Source organism: Pagrus major, chromosome 21 (genome assembly GCF_040436345.1).
Source record: "Pagrus major chromosome 21, Pma_NU_1.0".
NCBI classification, from domain to species: Eukaryota; Metazoa; Chordata; class Actinopteri; order Spariformes; family Sparidae; genus Pagrus; species Pagrus major.
In genome coordinates this window covers 18,643,452-18,664,178 of record NC_133235.1, presented here as the reverse complement: position 1 = coordinate 18,664,178, position 20,727 = coordinate 18,643,452, and the positions used below count along the sequence as shown (strand labels likewise).

The 20,727-nt window shown below is 38.1% G+C and overlaps 1 protein-coding gene across 1 annotated transcript in view; it reads right to left on the bottom strand.

The window, feature by feature from the left end:
* pde1cb (phosphodiesterase 1C, calmodulin-dependent b) overlaps nt 1-20,727 on the bottom strand; it is a 110,481-nt gene that overhangs the window by 75,765 nt on the left and 13,989 nt on the right. The window contains exons 2-3 of the mRNA XM_073491469.1: nt 9,667-9,717; nt 5,623-5,788 (exon numbers count right to left, since the gene is read on the bottom strand). Coding sequence (XP_073347570.1) covers nt 5,623-5,788; nt 9,667-9,717 — 217 coding nt within the window. The remainder of the gene's footprint in view (nt 1-5,622; nt 5,789-9,666; nt 9,718-20,727) is intronic.

Sequence of the window (20,727 nt, the reverse complement as noted above, 5' to 3'; positions counted from 1 at the left end):
AGACAGCAAAATTGCCATGTCACGTCACACACCCATATGTATTCCTTACCTGCAGTAACAGGAGATGTTGCTTCGGTCAACTCTGCAAAACTCTGAACTTTGGGTAAATACTGTATGTCTGTAGAGCTTTGACAGAGTCACAGTTCATGAGAACACTGGCCATTCTTATACAGTACATAGCAAAGTGTATAAAAGTCTAATTCAGATATGTGTCGTCATGTGGCAGACAGCTCTTTAACATCATAACTGTGAGGTCACGCCTCAATCGTTTTGATGAATAGCTCTACCATTTGCCCATGTGCTTCCAGTCAGACTGGCCAGTGGAGGCTCATTAGTCGGCTAGTGAGGCTAGTGATGGAGGTTGTTGCCGCACAGCAGATGTCAGCGGGGGTCTGTGAACCTGCAGCTACAGCCAACTGATGGGTCAGCCTCCAAAACTGCGGGCTGCCACAGAGGAGACAGCCGCCTTAATCAACTGCAAAGTTCACAACGGCACACAGCATCCCATTAACCGGCAGATAAATCACACAGTTGACCACAGAGTGTCTGAGTTTCAGCTGCATGCGTGCATGATTGTTTGATTCAAAGTGTGTCTGTGATGTTTCTGGTTACTGCATGTCTTTTTTTGTTATAGCTTAGATGCTACTGTATACATCTCTGTTGAGTTGACAGAGGAACAATTTGTTGAATAAAATAAAAAAACATGTTTTTGTGGACATGTGGTGAGTGAATACTCAACTTTTAAAAAGGTTGTTTTGTCCCCAAGAAACATTAGTCGCTTAGAGACTTAATATGCTTTTTCATTTATGTAGGTTATTTATTGGTTCTTGTGCATGTAAAAGTTCTTCAAAGCTAAAAAGTCAAATGTCTGCGCCAATGGGAGCTCCTCTCTCCCACAGAAAATACTGCTCCTGAAGTGCCTGAAACACCTTAACAGTGTAGTCCTGCCTTCAATTCCATGACTTCTTGCCATCACACAATGCCACCATGTCGCACATTTGCATAATTTGCCTATATTCACAGTAGAAGCGAAGCTAACTGGAAGCTGTTTCTGTTTTTCAGCTACCCAGCGGATTGGGGCAGCGTTAGGCCAGAGTTCCCAATCTATAAAGCCCTGCCTTTTACCAACAGCCTCTCTCTCTCACCTTGCCTATTTGGTTATGTTGCTGCTTTACTTCCTCTTCAGGTCTTCCCTTTACTTTGTTTACATGCATCTCACACTCACAGACTGCAATTCATTAATCTCAGTCTCTTCAATAAAATACTTTGTTTTACTTCTGGAAAAAATCTTTTCCACTTCCAAGAGCCAATATCTGACAAATTGTGGGTCCATCCGAGTTAATTTATAGTTACACAGGTTATCTGATATGTTTGAGTATGTCATGCCATGACAATTTTGTTTGGTCGGTGCTTGGACTTAAGGAGCAGCGCCATATTTTGAAGCTTACGTTGGTTGAGAAGTTGTTTGTCGTAATCTGAAAAAGGAAAGTGTTTGCGCAGTGTTTGGACCTGTCCCTGTTAGGCATTTCCCCTTTTGGTTGCATCTTTTTGTGGCAATGTGGTATCAGTTGTTGTCAGACAATTGTCTTGGCAGCATATCCATGGGAATTTGTGGGGTTGATTGCCCTCAGATGGCCTTTTTAAACTTGCTGGTTTACAGTGTATAAAAACCTGCCACAAGCCACATGAAGACTAGGGGTGGCTGGGCAGTTACCTGGTAAACTCCATGGGGGCTAGTTTAGTCTTAACTGGGCATGTTGGGCATTCTGTTGGGTTCATTCTCTGCCTCATTTCTTATGTGGCACACCTGGGCCCATGTTCCACATCTATAAAGCCCTGCCTGTTACTAAGTTTCTCTCTCTCTCGTTCCCTGTAGGCACCGGTTTGGTTATGTGGCAGCTTTAGTTCAGCATTTCCCATATACAGGTTCTACTCGTGCAGTGAGTAACATGCAAGAAAACGATACCTTTAAAGTTGTCACTAGCTGCCAACAGTGTTTCCCATGGGCTCATTACGGTATGTATGTATGTATGTTAGTATGTTAGAAATTCATCTACTCTTAAGGTTATTTAAAATGTGTTGACTGTAATATTTATATTATTTGTATACGTTTTGTTGAAGTTAAATGAACTAACAATTACGGACAAATCAGAAAGGCATTTGAAGGCAAGCAATTAATGAACAATCCTGACCATGTCAATGACTGCAGATCAGGTTTTCGTGAGTTGATTTGAAAATGGTGGTGAGCCCTACCAGACAAGACCTCTAAATCCCCTGGATTGAAGGTCCCTGAACTGAAGAGCCCAGAGCTGAGGACTGAGCATCATAAACATCATAAACTGCACAAGGCCAAAGCTTTGTTTGACTAGTTTATTATTGAACTTGCCCATCTCACAGTCACACACTGTGCCACAACCACAAGTAAGTTCTCAACCTGTAGGAAACACTGTAGTTCCTCTTCAGTTCTTCCCTTTACTTTGTGTCATTTATTTTTCCACTGAGAGCTTTGCAGCTGAGAGCTTTAAGTAATTCTGTTTTTACATGGTCAAATGGTCATCAGCTTAAATAAAAGCTGCTAGTTCCCAGACTCAAACCACGATGGAATATCACTAGTTTGAAATACAAACTAAAATCTTTCCCTTCACCTCCTCTTGGGACCAGATTGGAAATAACCTTATGCCTTTTGTGCTTTTTGTGTTCTACTCTCTTAAAGGTTTGGCTGTCTAAGCAGAGTTGCAATTTTTAAAAGGAAACAAAAATCTATCGAACAATCAGAACTAGTCAATTTGGATGAGAAGCGAGAGCTGATGGAAATTATGGTGAAGATTTTGCATGCAAATTACATGCTGATATCTAAATGAAAATCGTTAAAATGTTTGTCAGCAGGTACAATGGAGTCAATTTAAAAAACACTTAAATTTTACAGCATCTAATGGAAAATGTGAAGATGAAGTGAGTCACTGTTAATTTGTCCAATCATGTATAAGTTGCCATTGTGAATTGATGGGTAAAAGGAAATATAACGTTAGATTTACAACTTATATTATTTACAACAAATAACTAGTAAACTTACCATTAGAACTGTCTGTACATAGTTGAATAGTCACTGAATAAACAAATAAGTAGGTTACAAGTGGCAACTTGTAAGTGACTTTGGGCTTAACAATGACAAAGCAGTCATACACAATCCCATTCAAAAAAAAATCCCTGTGCGAAAAGCCCATTCAATAACCAGCCTAGCAAGTGCTTTAAAGTGCACAAGGCATCCTAATGAGCAGAAACAACAGCATGACACCAGCCGCACAGATGAGTCAGCGTGTGTTTATACACTAATGGCTGTATATTGTTTTCTGTGCCTCACTGTGTGACTAAGCATGCACTGGATTGTCTTGTAGCAGCTGTAATCCTAAAACAATTTCAGCAGCTTCTACTCTATGTATCTGAAGTATTAGGCAGCCATTCAGCTGAAAGGTACATAGATAATCAAGGAGATTTGTAAACTGAGGGATGACTTGAACACTGCAACTGGCCGAGCACATTTAATTAGCTACTTGGACGGAAGCAGTCTGTGGGGTTTAATCAATATTGTGGGACGCTCTAAAAACACAATTAAATCTTCTGCATTTCACCACATTCACCCAGGCCTCAGCAGACTTTTTCCTTCATTATTCCCCAGTTTACAACAGTCAGTGGCTGCTGTCCTTTAACTCCCTCACTCCCGTCCTGCCTGCCGCAAATCATGTGATCCCTTTCCATTCTCCAATACAATCCAATTATCATCGCCTGGTGTATAGCAGCCAGCTCTGGCCTCGGAGGTGACACAGTGCTCACATCATTTTATGGATTACTGCTAGTTCCGTGGTCATTTAATCACCTTGTACCATAAATCTATCCATTTGTCATTCAGTTGTAGATCCCCGCTACTCCCCACGGGTTTGCCCTCTATTAACCACTGTTGGTGGCCGAAGACTTCCCCTGACCTTCGTGGGACTTCCCAGACAAATACATGAGGAGGAAGATGTACATCTGTTGAGGAGTGTAAATCTTATGGAATGGATGCAATGAACAAAAGAGATGGACAAAGCTCTTTTCTAGAGCCACATTTGCAGGTATATAAGCAAAGTCATCAAGTGCAATCACTTTATCACTAGTCATATGACTTTGATGCACAGTATGCAATTTCTGCCACTCGGTCTCTTAATCAACACAAAACAAAGACATAAAAACATAATTTTATTGACGTTACATGACGTTGAGTTCATCTAGCAGATTTAGTATAAGTTCTAGTAATTTTTAGATGTTTCATTGCAGAAATGTTACGTAATATTTTTTAATACACAAGAAGCTAGTAGGCAGGGTATTTTTAAGCATACTTTGCTTTTATTTAAACTGTTAGTGCTGCTTAAATTAATCATTCCCTTCTCAGTAGGCAGTTATGCAAAACGTTCAGCCTCAGCAAAAGATTGAGCAGCATTTGGCTTATGCTTGGCAGTTCTTTCTCCACCCTGATTAAAGCTAAAGCTCTGTTTTAATACATGACACTGAAATAAGTCACTGTCTCTATGGACAAATGAACTGTTTCCTCTATGGCAGGTGAGAGTGCTTTTAGCTGCCCTGTGCTGACTTATGTTTTTCTTTCAAATCTAGGCTGTAGCTTTCAGCTGGAGGAACAGGCTTTGTCCAGTCAAGTGGAAAATCACTTTCTCCTTGTCACTACCCTACTCTGGAAAAAAGGACCTGTTTTCTGGAGGGAGACTATGGCAGAGAACAACAGCACTGTAATTTGAGATAGCAGAGAGAAGCACCAGAGAAGAAACCTGTGTTATTGCAGTGAGACTTCAGAGGGGAGGAAGGGAATTAAAGAATTTCCACATTGTTATACCAAACAACCCATACATTGTGAAAATGTCTTTGTTTGCTACACAAAATGGGCTTGCCATGACTCTGTGTTCTATTTTGCATACAATCAAAAGCTTGTTATCATGTATTAGGTGCATTTTTAGTATCCTGTGACAAACGCTCACTTCTCGCCACCTGCGGCATTTGTTACGGTCTCCAGAGCCATCAAGGTTAATTGGAATCGGGCGTTAAAAGACGTTCAATATTCTAAAAGTGACAACAAATTATGTTAATGGTGGTTTGAAGTCCTTGTTATCAAGGTGGAATCAATCATGCCCGCGTCCCTCGAGGTCAGCAGCCATACATAGCAATTAGCAATTTGTGTGTGTGTGTGTGTGTGTGTGTGTGTGCATGTGAGTGTGTGTGTGTGTGTGTGTATCAGGAATGTTAAATGTCAGACAGAAGATTATCCTCTCAACAGAAAGAAGATAGAGGATCTACTTGAAATCTTGCCAACCTCATAATCATGTTCACATTCATCAGAGGCCAAAATTACAAAATTAATAAACACTACAGAATGATGTCTGATGCTATATGCTGCCTTTTTTCTTCCCTACAAGCTAAAAGGATTATTGATTGAATGTAAATGAAAGCTGGCTAAGATAATGAGCTGGACATGACTGTCGATGTCCCACTGAAGCCTGACACAGGATTTACTCCATTAAAATTAACAAGGTGTAAACTGACACTTTTTGTTTTTCTTGCAGCCTGACAGAAGCAAACCTGATAGCCGTTTTCTCTGTGGCATCTGGTTCATCTGCTGCAGGAAGATCGTCTGCCAGGATCTCTTCAGGACTTCGAGGGTCGTTCAAGAGGGGCTTCTGCTCTTTCCCTTTGATCCCCATCCCTGCCGTGATGGCGTTCCACAAAGCACTCTGGGACTTCGAGCCTGCAAAATATCAAATAAAAAAACAAAAAGAGAAAGCCTTTATGGTGTAATAATCATTTAGCATAGTAAATCAAGTTTTCATTTCTTTAACAGGTGGTACTTTGTATGCTTTTTTGTACATTTATCTCCACTGAAAGAACTGCCCTTGGCTGTCAGGAACTCAGTAAAAGGAAGTTAGAGGATTGAATGCCTTTATAATGCTGCCCCCATGTGGGCATATGCTGTCAATGCTAGTGTAGCTTTCAAAATAACACACTGCACAACAGACAAGTAGAAACACTGCTACAAACAGTCGACTTTTCTTTGGAGGAACCATTGTAGATCATCACATTTTAATAAACTAAGCAATCACAGATTTAAGTTGGTTATGTAAAGTATGTGTCACATGTTTGTATTGTATTTTTGAGACAATAGAGAGCACAGCCTGGAATATACAATTGATCAATTAACCACATTTTCATTTTGAAAAGTGGTTCAAGTGATTACATCTCGTGTCAAAAGGGTGTGTGGGTGAATCATGGTTATAAGCAGGGAAATGATTCCTGATAAATCTGTTTTCCAGCTTTGATAAAGAAACTAAATACCTTTCCCCATCATTTTAATCAGCTGGTCAGAATTCTCATTAGCTAATATCTCATTAACTCAGGGTAAAGTTATCCTTTAATACTTTGATCTTAAAGCTGGGGTCGGTAAGTTGGAAAAACCGCCAAGTTCAGGCTCGATTTTGAAAGTATCCAAACAGTAAACTCCGTCCCCTGCACTCAGGCCTCTCTCCAAAGCCGCTCCCCCCCAAACCATGAACACGCCACTGTCCGACAACTGCCGAATACTGCCGACAGAGTCCGAGTCCTCACGAGTGGTAGGAAGAAGAATGTACGCCAGAGCGAAGTGGAGGCAGAGGCCGTGGACGTGGGAGTGCAGATGTTCTCAGAAAAGATGATGTACAGTAGAAGATCTTCAAGCTCAAAGGATTGCACATGAGCAGATATCTAAAGTAGAACATTACTGGTGTTTTTTTCTGATAAACACCACCTACAACTATTTGTGTTTGTACAGTATATTGACCAGGCATGTAACTTGGACACACAAGTGCCCTAATCAGAATCACATTTCTTGCCAAGTAGTTTTTCACAATTTGAATTTGTGTTTTGGTGCATAACAATAAACACAGTAAGTAGAAAAATGTAAAGAAAGATAAAGGGCTGGTACTTCAAGTCAAAAGCATGAAAAGATAAAATGAAAAAACATGTCATATAAACTGGGACATCTGTACAGTTTTGTCCAGTAAAGTATTCACCATTGAAAGTGTATATGTTCACAGTATGCTGAGGACAGTCGAGCTCTGTTCCATAAATATCTAATCAGGTTGCTCATCTATTGCTTTACAGGCCAGCATTCGAGGACTACGTTTGGAGCAATCACATCAAGTGCTGGAACTCTGCCTGATACCTATTTATGTGTTGTTCTGTATTTACTCCTTGTTTTTCATTATCTCTAACTTGTTTGAATAAAGTCTTGAAAATGATAAATGCCTTTTCTTTACACTTCCAGCACACACACCAACCCAGTACTGTTCTTACACTTTATGTGATGCACTAATAATAACAACTGAAACAGGTAAGACTCTTGTTTATTGATTTTATTGGAACACATGTAAATAAATAACACAAACAAATTGTATACCTTCTATCATTTGGACAATATACAGTACAATTAGCATAAACAACTATATACAGGAAGGACGTCCAGAGGTTTCTTGACTGATTATAAACACAGGTCAGTGTTGCCCAACAGGTTAGGCTGCTGATGTCGGTGCTGTCGCAATCCTCTACTGTTTCAGCAGTGATTGTCCTGTAGGAAGAATAGCACAATTACTTATCTGACAGTAAATACAGCTCTTCAAGGACCTTGAAATACCATATTACTTTACAACATTACTTGTCCCACTCCTCAACTCCTGTGACTGAAAATTCATCATTTCTGCAAAAATTATAATAATTACAGAAAACTGGATAAGGATGGAGAACTAAATGTATTTACAGGACATAAAGGTACATTTCAATTCATCTGAATGTGTTTATGGGGCATAAAAATGTAACTGATTCTCTCAAAGACAACACAGGACTGTTGCCGTGTAAAAAAAAAAAAAGTAACAATAGATGTCTGGGGTTAGGTGGGTGATAGGAAGTTTATGTGATAAGTAGCAAGCGATTATTTGAAGGGCGTGGAAGATGCATAGTGTGCAGCAATTACGGTCAGTGTTTCCCACAATGCTACTGAAGTCAGCTGACAGTCAGATCATGAGTTGAAATGTAAAGTCTATTTTGTTAAAAAAATGTCTTACTAATATGTAATAGTCTCAAGTAGAAGGCTAACATGTGACTGCTAGGACCAGTACTTGAAGCATTTTCCGGGGGCAGCTAATGAAATGATGCCATTCCTTTTTGTATTGTATCCCTGCTAAGGAGCACATTCATGCACATAAAGCAAACCAACATAATATGAAAGAAGGACAAATGTATAAATGAAATGTATCCATCAAAGATACATATTACATGAATAACAGGGGTCTTATCCATGTTACTATCAGCATCAAGTTACACTCATCTGTCAGATAGCGACTGAGCAGAAATAGTGGAAACATCAGGGCACGGTTCTGCTGTGAACTGCAGCTTCGAAGGTTGGAAATAAATGCTTCCCTCTCATAACTATAGGACACAGAAATTGGCAACATCAGCACATTTGTAAAACATCCAGTTCAAAGTCTAAATGAATGAACGTCACATAAATACCATCTAACGAGATCTGCTTACAAATACAATGCAAACTTTATTCACAGATATATGCAATCTCCCCATGACCTCCGAACAGTGGACTTGGCCTTTCACACGAGTAGCAAACAAGAATTAGTCCGCCTGTCACATACAGCTCGTCTAGCTAATGTCCAAACAGCCCAGGGTAGCAGTGCATGTGTGAACACTGCTATATGGATTAGATCCACAGCACGTGTAAATGTTGGCCTGCGTGTGAACGGTTACGTTACATGTAAATATGTTTCATAAGGCAGTAGCCTATCATAGCTAACTAGCTAACGTTAGCTACAAGCTGATGTTGCTAATGATGTTAACGTTGGGCTAGTACATACAACAGTGACATAAGGAGCTAAGGCTAGCTACGTTGACTACATAATGCAGAGTAATAATACATTTCCCCCAACCAAAACAAACCAGCTCATTACCTGTCCAACAGAGACACAGCTACCATGGCGTCCGTTTTCAGACTTTCGACTCCATCAGTTGTCGCAATCGTTGAACAGCCACTCCGATGCTGACTCTCGTTTCACCTCTTGAGCTCTCCAACTTCTATTAGTTTGTAGCCTTCTCCAGTTCGGTCTTTCTTTTCTTGCTCTGTTTAGCAGTTCAAGCTGCTGTAGGTACCGCTGGTAATGAAAAGAGTGTCTGTACTTTCTCTGCCATTCTTTGTCCGTAAACAATGAGCTCACAGCTGCAGTAATGATGCATAGACTCCAGTCACGTGCAGTGAGTGATGGCCGGAGTCAGTGCAGGGTGGACAGGTAAAGGACAGATTGATGGACAGGCAGGCTGTCCATATAATATCTTCGGGCCGCTAAAATTTATTGGATGAAGTTATTACAGCCCAGTCACTACCATGGATTTTTTCCCCTTTTTTTCCCAAAGCGTTTTATATTTTGATTGCTGTCTGGATGTTAAGAGATTTTATACAAATATAATAAAAGATACTTCTGAACAGAATTACCATCCCCAGCTTGAATTGTGAAATGAATTTAAAGGAATTAATTTAGCAAATTGACTTATAATGAAGGATGTCTAACATAGTGTGAATATAACATAACTTACGTGCAAAACTGGCTTGTGGTCTGGTGGAGCTTTCCGCATCTTCATTTGCCACTGGAAAAAGAGAAATAGATGGAAGAGAAGAGATAGAATCAAGTGATGCCACTAATGTACACAGTTATTAATGACTTTATACTCATCTGTAAATTTTGTTTTGTAACACACACTCACTCTGTGTTGACTACTTCAGTTTCCGGTATCTATTACTATCTCTTAAGAAAGCCACACTTCCCTCCACATAACCCAATGTGTGTTTCCTTTCAGATCATGAACATTGAGTTATGAGCATGATCACACAAACTGATATACTGCATATCCTACATGTTGCACAATTAATTTTAATTAGACTCTGCACATCCTGTCCTCACTGGCTATGCCACTTGTTTCTCTCTTTATATATTTCTATGCAGGGCTGTGCACAGACCTTCAGAGGGGCAGGTGCTCAAAGTTAAAAGGGCACATGGACCTGGAGATGAAACGATAAATTGATCAGTCAATCCAAAGAAAATTAATTGCCAACTAGTTTGATAACTGATTATTTGTTTAAGTAATTTTTCAAAACAAAAACGACAAACAAGGAGCAGGTGCCAAATCACCCATAGCTCCCTACTCTGCACCTGCCTGTTTCTATGTCTGCATTTTTTTTACGTATTGTAGTTTACTGAAATTAAACAAAAGAGATTGTGAAGAAAAAAAAACAAATGTGCAATACAGACAGAAATAGGAAGGTCATTTACGATGCCATTAAACCCTTGAACTACCTTGAAGTGTGATTTAAGTGATGGTAAAAGTACTGTAATTGTTGCTGTCACTTCAGAGACTGCTGCCCTGCTGGATCTCTGTCCACTAAACACTGCACACAGTATGTAAAGCTCACAGAGAATAAAATATATTTACATCCACTGTAGCAGCAATGTCGAGGGCAAAACTGTATTACTTTAAATAAATTTAACAGAGCACAGGTACAGCAAGAAAATAGCAACTGAGTGATATAATGTGGAAAAGAGCAACTCAAAATGAACAACTTGTTGAACCTCACAGTTAATCTGGTAAATACACAGCATCAGAAGGTTTTGCAGGTTTGTCAGAAATAGAAGGCAAATACACCTACTGTACACCCACACTGCACACCTCTGAGCAACAACTGTGCTTTCTCTTTTACCACACTGGTGACCAGTGTTGGGGTAAAGCGTTACAAAAACAACGCGTTACAGAAATATATTTCTTTTAGCAGTAACAGAGTAATATAATGTGTTACTAATAATGTGCCATAATATATTACTACAGTTTTGTCACGTAAGGTGTAACCTGCGTTACCAACCGAAGTGAAGCGTTTACTATTGTTTTTTTAAGAATCAATCCACACCAACATGACCATATTAATATAGGCTCTGTGTGTGTTTACTATAGTCAAGCCAATAAGTTCTTTGTCTCTCTGTGACTGAAATTAGTCGTATTTCACAGGCCTAATGATGAAGCCTAATCCTCCGAGCGCACTTAAATTTACAGCCATGAATCACATATGCCCATGCATTCCTTGTTCTGTGGACTAAGATAAAAAGGCATAGAAAAAGAGACTTTTGTCTTGTCATGTCATTGTAGGCTACATTATAGAAGGTATATTTCTACTGGGTTTCATATATGACTGAGCCTACAACTAAAAATATTAATTCCTATCTCATAATATATCAGACTTTAATCCTTTGTCTGCCTGCTCATCCCTGTATCCAAGGACATTCACAAAACAGATCTAGGCTATTTCATTGTTCTATAGAGGTTATTTGGGTATCTTGTTGACTAAAGTACCTAAAAAAGTAACTAGAAAGTAGTCTAATAAGTAATATCTTACTCTACGCAGACAGTAATATTGTAATGTAATGTATTACTTTAAAATAAAGAAATGGTTGTTTAGAGCACAGATGAATATTAAGTATTGTACAACACCAGGTGCCTGAACAGGTGCATGCTTTTACTGCTGCTGTCAATGTTTGTGATTATGCTGCACATTTCACAGTGTCAAACACCTTGACTGCAATTTTCCTATTGGCCACTGGATTCTGGCTCCATAAAATTCAGACAGTAAAAGTGAAGACTGAAAGTTCAAACATCAAAAAATCTTTTCCTCTGACAGAAACTCTGAAGTATAATTTGTGTTATGGTGGTTATCTAAAAAAAACAGTCTTTCATGAAGAGCAAGGTTAAAACTGAAAGGGGAGTGTATTTTGAAGTATCTGCCTTAATTGCTCAGACTTTCAGGCCATCAACCAGAACTCCAATACGTTCCTCAATGTCAATTTTCTTAACCTTTTTCAAGTTCAAAAATAATCTATTAACCCAAGCAGTCATCATATTTGCCTGAAAAGTTCTTGCCTATTCACATCATACCTATTAAGTGTTCCTCATTCTCAGTTTTTTTAAAATATGGTTTATTTATAATCGAAAAGTTTGAGTCACCATTAAGGCTCAAATAATTTACGTGGCCTTTAACTTTTTGTGAGAGGAGGATGATTAATGTGTGTTTCATCATTTGCAATTATTCAATACCAGTCATTTATTTGAAAAACATTCAAATAATTTTGTTTTTATTCATAACACTGAAGACACTGATTTATTCTTGGCCATCAACCTATTGTGTCAGCCAAGCCAAACTTCAGTTTTGTGGAGGTGGAGTTGGCATTTTGTTTCTTTATTCTTTCCAGTGCTATGAGTTGTATGGGAAACAGCTTCTTTTGAATATGTTGCTCTTTAGCTGAACTCATCATGTTGAGCTGCATTCTAAGGCACCAACAGGCCACCTAAATACAGTGTAAACTTTTTTGATGACTTTGTTGAACGCATGAAGAGGAAAAGCTTTTATTAAATCTCACTTCTGCATTCGACACAGTTGATCAACATTTTACTAGACAGACTAGAAAACTGGCTTGGACTCTCTTGCCCAGTATTAAACTGGTGTGAAACTTATTCGAAGAACAGGGACTACTTTGTGTCAATCAATATTCATGCAAATGAGCATACTGAATGTGGAGTCCTCCCAAGGCTCTATTGTCAGGCTTCATCTGTTCAACATCTACATTCTCCCACTAGAAAAGATTAGGAAAAAACAATAAGCCATCTAACCATAATAATGCAGACGACACAAACCAGACAAGCACATAGCAAGTGCATTCAAGAAATCAATCAGTGGATGCGAGACAATTTCCTCCAATTAAACAAAAACAGATATAGTTGTCTCTGGACATATAGAAGAACAATTAGAGGTTGTGCTCACTTTCAATTGCTAACATTAAGATAAGGCTGGGTGGTATGATATTTTGAAATCCCCTCAAAAGCAGGAGAGATTACTATTGGTACTTTCGACAAATAATATATATAATAATCAGTCATTTAATTTTCTGAACTTACCAAACTGTTCTACCTGTTCTAAAACGTACTACTACTTGCTTTACTGTAATTCAGCCACTTTGAAAGAAAGTTTATTTTTGAGTCTTATTTTCTTATTCTTACAAAGTGGACCAAAGTAGACAACACTTATGCCATAATACGATAGAACGATATCCAAAATCTAAGACGATTTTTTGTTTATTGTATATATTGCCCAGCCCTACATTTCAAACATCTTCAGTAAGGCATTAACAAAATCCGCCCACTATCACCTTTACATTTTCTTTATATTCCCGTATGCATCTTTTGTTTATGTATAATTTTGTCGTATGCACTGAATTGCCTTGATGTGGAAAGGTGCCATACAAATTAACAGGATGAGTATTAATGTTTCCTTGTCTGTAACAGAGAGCACCCCGACCGACCTCACTGAGGCCAGACTCTGACCCTCAGTCTGGCCCGCAGTAGGACTAAATCCAGGATTGAGATGACCATCTGCATGCTCAAAGCTTAGTTACACAACCTGTGGATGTTCAGGCTCATCCCAGAAGGGTCATGTGACATTATTATGGCCTTTGTCGACCCTGAGAGTGATGCAACCTTGAGAATGATAAAAAAAAAAAAGAAAATATCCTTCCACCACATCCTGCAGATCTCTGAGATAAAAGAGCTATCTGACAATTTCCCAAAACCATCTAATTGCAGCTGTCTTTAAATAAAGACTAATTTGTTTAATTTTATTAATTCTTGGAATTCTTTATTCCTGAAGATTCAGTGACAAAATGCTTTAATATTATGTTACTATAATTAAAATCTTCCACAGTCTCCCACCCACCTTCAACTCATGTTCCATTAGCTCCAATTCTAGTTTTGTCTTTGTGATCTGGAGTCTATTGTGTTCTGTGTGGAGATTGTATTTTTCCATTTGTGTTCACAGATGAACCTTTATAAGCAGCTGAGGAGCAGATAAGAATGACCTTCAGTTAGGCTTGAGCTACAGTCCTTTTCTATATCATTCAGTCTGCCGTTCCACATTTATTATATTACTCTTACAATGAACATCTTGCGGTGCCAAATTGTGCAGTGGAGGTGGGGCTCATGATACCCATTATGTTCAGACATGGGCATGCACGTTTTAATGTGGGATATTCAGGATTTATGTCGATGTTTGTATGCCTTATTAAATCTCTCCCACTGGCAGAGCATATAGCCTCTTCATCATCTCTCTGTGATGAATTAAAGCAATATTGTTTGATTTAGGCTTATAACAACAATTGGATTTCCACAGTTCTTCCATGTACAGTAAATTAAACCATCAATAACTTTTGGAAGATGAACAGGGTTAGATGCCAAAGTCAGGGTTTCAAAGCGAGGCTGGCAAAAAGACTAAGGGTAATAATAAATGCAAACCTATTTTTTTATGTTGATTGTTGGCCAGACGAGTTTGAACTAGGTTTATATTTTATATATTGTTTTTATATGTTGCCAAGCATTGTTTGCATCCATTACATTACAGTTGAATAACTAACAAAATGCACCATAGTATATCCTGCCAATTAACCATCAGCTTGCTTAGGACACTGATGTCTGGCAAGTGTTTACAGATACACTTCATTATATATGACTATATATATGACTATAAACTTAGCTGTTGACACAGTTGTTTTTCCATTCACACTTCAGTCGCTTTCACTGCTGCCAACATGCTACTGTTTACCAAAAGGTATGTCTGTAGTCTACATACACATTCATTAAAATCTGTTGCTCCACTGAGGTGAAAACAGAGGCTCTGCTCTTTTCACGTGGTAAATCGTTTTATTAGTGCTCAACTGAAAACCTTTTTTACTGTTCACAGTGACTAAGCTTCAGTCCGAAAGAGCCTACTTAGATTTGACTGAACACATTTTTGTTTGGAAACCAAAAACATGTTTTTTTTTAATCAACTCAGAGTTCAGGATTTAAGGTTTTTTATACCACCCTCCTGAAATACCCTCTGTTCACTGCTTTAGACAGTACCAGGGATGGAAATTAACTTTTTTGTCTACCTGCCACTGTGGCTGGTAAATTCTAAAATCTACCAGCCACTCAACATTTTTACCAGCCACTTTTATATTTAAGCATTGATGTGTACAGTACAATGCCTAGAAATATATTTTTCTGGTACAAGACATGCACATAGTATTTCCCAATCAGTACTTGTTACCAGAGTTGATTATTCAGTAATTATGTGATACCAATGAATGATTACAGGGGTAAAACTATCCAAGGGTCATCTACTAGGTCGTGAAATAACAGGAAATGAAGTCTGAATAGACAAAGCGGTTCAAAATGAAGGTTAGATGGTTAGAAATCTATATCAATATCTCCCTGCAATTTACAGTAAGCCTACTTCAACTTATTTCATATGTTCAACTGCACTGGACCCACACAAAGGAAGTGGAAATTGCATCATTAGGTGATTAGAAGGTTAGTAATAGCAATATAGCTGCATATGAAAAACAATACAAAAGGATCTACCATGTTAAATCAGGTTTATTTAACATTTAATTTCTTTTCATTAAATGTATATATTAGGAATTGAGGAAAATATCAACACTTATAGAGAAAATATAATACTTATAACACTTAGAACAAAAAGCAGAGAGATCAAATAGCCAACACGTGGCGGAAAGTAGGTAATTTGGGGCAAAAATGATCAAAGTAACCAATTGGACATGCAAACAACAACAGAACTGATTGACAATGTGCTTGATAACTGTTCGATTTTTGAGTGTCCGATGCATGTTGACGACAAACCGAGCAGTACATCAGTTGACTTTCCTCCTCGTACACAAGTCAATACCTCATCGAGATGTGTTTCCCCTAGTCCCGCCCCCATCCGAAATGGCCCAAAGGGCGAAGGAAGCGCGCGTTCGCAAAAAGCTCGCCCCCGAGCTGTTGTGCTCGTACCACAGAGGCACTGTGGAGAGAGCTAAGGTTCAAAACTGACTTTTTTTTAGCGAGTTTTATCTAAAGATGTTGTATCGTAGAAGTGAAATCCAAATTTCATGTTATATTTTTAAACTGGGACAACAGCACATATGTTTGTGTTTTTATGTCTTTATTAACACAACCAACTACTGTTATTTCTATCAATAAAAAATATTATATTTGTGAGAGACTTTTCATTTTGAATATTATGGACTTTTGGAAGAAAGTGTGCTCATTATTTTATAGGCTAAATATAAATCGCTATTTTATCATATTTGTCTTAAATCCAGCTCCATTATAGCAGGTAAAGCACATCCTGACAGCTTGGAGTATTACTGTCAGATACTGTTCAGAGGGGGAACAGTATCTGACAGTAATATTCCAAGCTGTCAGGATGCGTTCCCCCTGTTTTAAATGGTCAGATTTAATGATATCAGCCTGAAAATCACAGGACTTATCTGTTGTGGGGAAAGAAGTCAGTAGTATGAATTTGAAAGATGTCTGAGCCTCCTTTCATATTGAACAGAGGGGGAACAGTATCTGACAGCAATACTCCAAGCCATCAGGATGCGTTCCCCCTGTTGTAAATGGTCAAATTTAATGATATCAGCCTGAAGTCAGCAGTATGATGGTCAAATTTAGACTAAGGGTAATAATAAATGCAAACCTATTTTTTTATGTTAATTGCTGTCTAATGTCAGGCTGTATACCAAAGTGTACTCCACCAATTTGTTCCCAAATTTACAAAAATGTCAGATTCAACAACAAAAAAAGAAGGTTTCTAAATTTTGCAACATGTCTGAAAAAAGACACCAAAAAACAGCGCTATGGTCGCACCATGGAAACAAGTTTCCTTTGATGTGTTTAAAGTCTGCATGAATCTGAGCTTCAACACTGATTCTGTCCCTCTTTTAGCTGTTTATTCATCCAGGCATTCCTCCAAGCATTAATGATTTCAACAAAATTAAGTGATTTCACAGCAGTCATTTTTAAACTACTATGTTTTGACGAGCCAAACATGCATTCAGTCATTCAGGGAAGAGGCATGTGAGACAAAGTAAGACTGTCACATTGTAATGATAGTTATTATACTATGTGTGTACAGCCAATGTGTGTGTCAAAGTTCACTCTGATATATTATCTTATATATCATTACATAAGCTATACTTTGGTATATTTGATACATTTAACATTTTAATTATCGTTAATTATTTCAGTAATTGTTTCATTGGAAATCTTAATTTAATGTTTTCATCATATTTACACTTGACTCCCAAGGAAGCAGTTTTGTCAATGGGTTGATTGTTTTGGTGAAATAAAATAAATTGAATTTAATTGTATATAAGTTGCAGCTCAGGTTGCAAAATTGTAACAAACCAGCATAACGGTGCCATCAGGACACTGTCGATGACAAAATTGCAAGCTGAGAATACATGAACTATCTGTACATTAAAAATGGGGTAATGGTCAAATGGGATTATTCATAATCGCAGATGTCTGGGGTGTGATGCTTAAAAGTTGAGTGTTAACACCCTGTCAACAAACTTTTGTAAAACTAATCTAAAAATATATATATAAAATATATATATCTCTGGCCAATCCTTCTTCGTAGCTAAGTTTGATCAATTTTGTTTTAAAATCTAAATCTGACACCCCAATACAATAGTGATTTTTGTTAGGAGAAAAAAATCAATGTGTAGTCAATCACTGTCAATCGACTTATGAAGCCCAGCATAATTTCAATCAGGAAGATTATGTGAGTGCTCATTCATTCACAATTCTTTGTCTCTCTGCGGTTCTTAATCAGCTGACTATGGCCGTTTACCGCTTCAGTTGAACCTACCAGATTTTGCCACAATTAAATCAACCAATCATGTCGTCGCCATCAAACTTTAAATCTGTTCTCCACTCTGCTGGTGAGAACAGCTCACCTCCAGTTCTTCATATCCAGCGCCCACCTCATCACATCCAGATCTTTAGTCATTCATCCCCACCACATCACCACCACCAGAGACTGGGCTCCATCAGAGGGGTTTCCTATACTACTCATGGTTTCACCTTCCCACTTAAAATCTAATAGACATCACGATGGGGACTAATCGCCAAAGACTCATATTTCTCTTCTGATGTGCATATATGTGACCAGTAATTATTGTACAAGATAATAAATAGACAAGTACTTGTACGAGATATTAAGAAAGAAAGAGACAAAAAAGGTTGTCAGCATATACTTACAACATATATTTATTGTTTCACATAAAACCTTGCTTTGTTCAGAATTGTTACCAAGCCTAAACTATATATATCACAAAGACACAAATTCAGACATCAACTTAATGATATGCAATCTTTCTCAGTAATTTGGCACTAAGTACAAGATTACAAAAACTTTGAATGATTACACAACATGTGTAACAAAACAAACAACTAAAGTCAAAAATCTGTTTTCTCCACATGAGCTTTGTAACATCAACAATTACAGAATAAAGCTAACAAGCCTAACACACGACGAAACGCCACAGCTGGAACCCCAGCAGAGGCTGCCAGCTGCAATTGAGGCTCAGAGTTTAATGGAGGAGGGAACACAAGGTGTCCAACCAGGCAATGAGGTACAAGCGCTTAGGAGTCACGCTTCAGAGGAGGTGAATGGCAAAATGCTGTGCAGACTGAGACCAAGGCCCAGTGAGCAATTGATTGTGAGACTTGTAGGTTACCATGACAACTGCCATGCTTGTGGACAGTACGGCTGTGGGCCACATGTGAGCGAGGCAGGTTTTTACAGGTAACAGGATGTGTCCATGCAAGCGGAAAATCCAAAGTCTATAATCTGTGGGATCATAAAATATTATAGTGCTGCTTTTAACGCTTTTAAAATTATATCTGGAAATGATTTCCTGTTTTTGTGTCCACCTGCCCTTAACACTGAAACTTTCCCTTTCTTATCACTAAATTCATATCACCTTGATATGTGTAGGGGCTCTCTGATGGGTGGGCAGTTTGTGTGCCAGAGACCAAGTATTTCCTGTCTCACACAAAAATAACAGCACTGAGCTCTCTGCACACAGTTCAACCTAAGTGAAACTTCACATACTATAGTGCACTATAGTACTATGATTTTGGCTGCATTAAGTTTATAACTGTAAAGTCCCTGACTTGACAATAATTTCAAGAGCAGAAAGTGTACAGTACCTGGTGAGCACTTCCTGTTGTGTACATTACCTTATATGAACAAAGACGAACAAAGATGCTTGAAAACAAATTATGTAATTAATATGTTCACTATAATATACAGTTTATATTGTTAATTCTTGCAAAAGGGGCCATTATCCTGTTTTCTTTTTGTTTTTTGTCGTTTTTCTTCTGTTTTTTAAGCAATTATTCTGAAAGAAGTGTTGCTACGATTAGAAATCTTAGCAACAAAACCACACTGCAAAATCCATTAAAGCAGTGTTAACACATTTTTTGCCACTTAGTGGCAAGTATTACCACCATGTAAAGTTGTAGCGTTGATTGAAGAGCAATGAGAGTGATTCAAAATGTTAAAGTATCAGGCTTGTAAACCAAAACAATGAGCTGAAAGATGCTAAAATGCACTGGAAAGCAAAAACGGGTTGAGTTACAATTTTACTTTCATTCTGTCTCTGTCACAGCCACTTTCACACTACACATAGTTACTAGGGCTGTCGATGCATATAAAAAATTTTAATATATCCACAAGTTTCCTGGGGAGGTCACAGGGGAAACAATTATGGGTGATAGTGACTTTGTTCAGCGCACCTAGCATAAGTAACAAGGTATCATAATAACTGATATACCAGCAGCTCTTGCAAGGCTTCAGAAGAATTAGGTAAGTGGGCAAATAATAATAACAGTGTTAGTAAAATTCACTCAATAAAGTAGCTAACCTAGATTTTTAAGTATGAATGACTGTACCAATCGCCCTTACAAAGATGATTAGCATCCTGTTTTCCTATTCTTGGAAAACACCACTTACCCAGCAGAAGTCATGCCCATAACTGGCGAAAAGGTATCATGGGGGCTAGGAGTAAGATGGATAATTGAATTGGTAAATAAATGACATTTGATTGTGACAAAGTTCAGTGCAAGATGGACATGAGTCACACACACGAAGTCACTTTCATTGATTGAAAAGGAAGTAGGTCAAGCCAAAACAAAGAATGTATTTAAATAAAAAACTGTGTTTAATGATGACAGAGAGTTCACAATCCAATACAGCCACAGTGAGTGATTTGCCATCTGAGCAAAGCTCAGATTGGAAATACTTCTGGTTTTCGGACAGTAGACCACAAAGTTGTGGAACCTCAAGACAAAGTTGTATGCAAAGTATAAAAGTTACAGCTAGCTATAGCAACCTGAGGGCTAAACTGTAAAAAGATTGGACTATGGAATAACATATCAGTTATGAATCATTCATTTGATCTCTCTCTGAGGGATAGTGTGATATCAGTTCTCTAGCACCAACTACAGCGCGGAGAAAGAGAGAGGGAGTAATGTGTAGATATGCAGCTCTTTTATAAGACATGGTTAGGTTGAATTACATATGCGTATACAAGTAGTTATGTCTGTCATTGTATTAGTTTGCAACAAAAAAAAAAGATATTTGAATGGTTCAAACCTATGTGTTTTTTAGCAGGAATAATTAAACATCATTTTTGGCCAATTTTGAAAGAACTAATTATCACCTTGTCTACT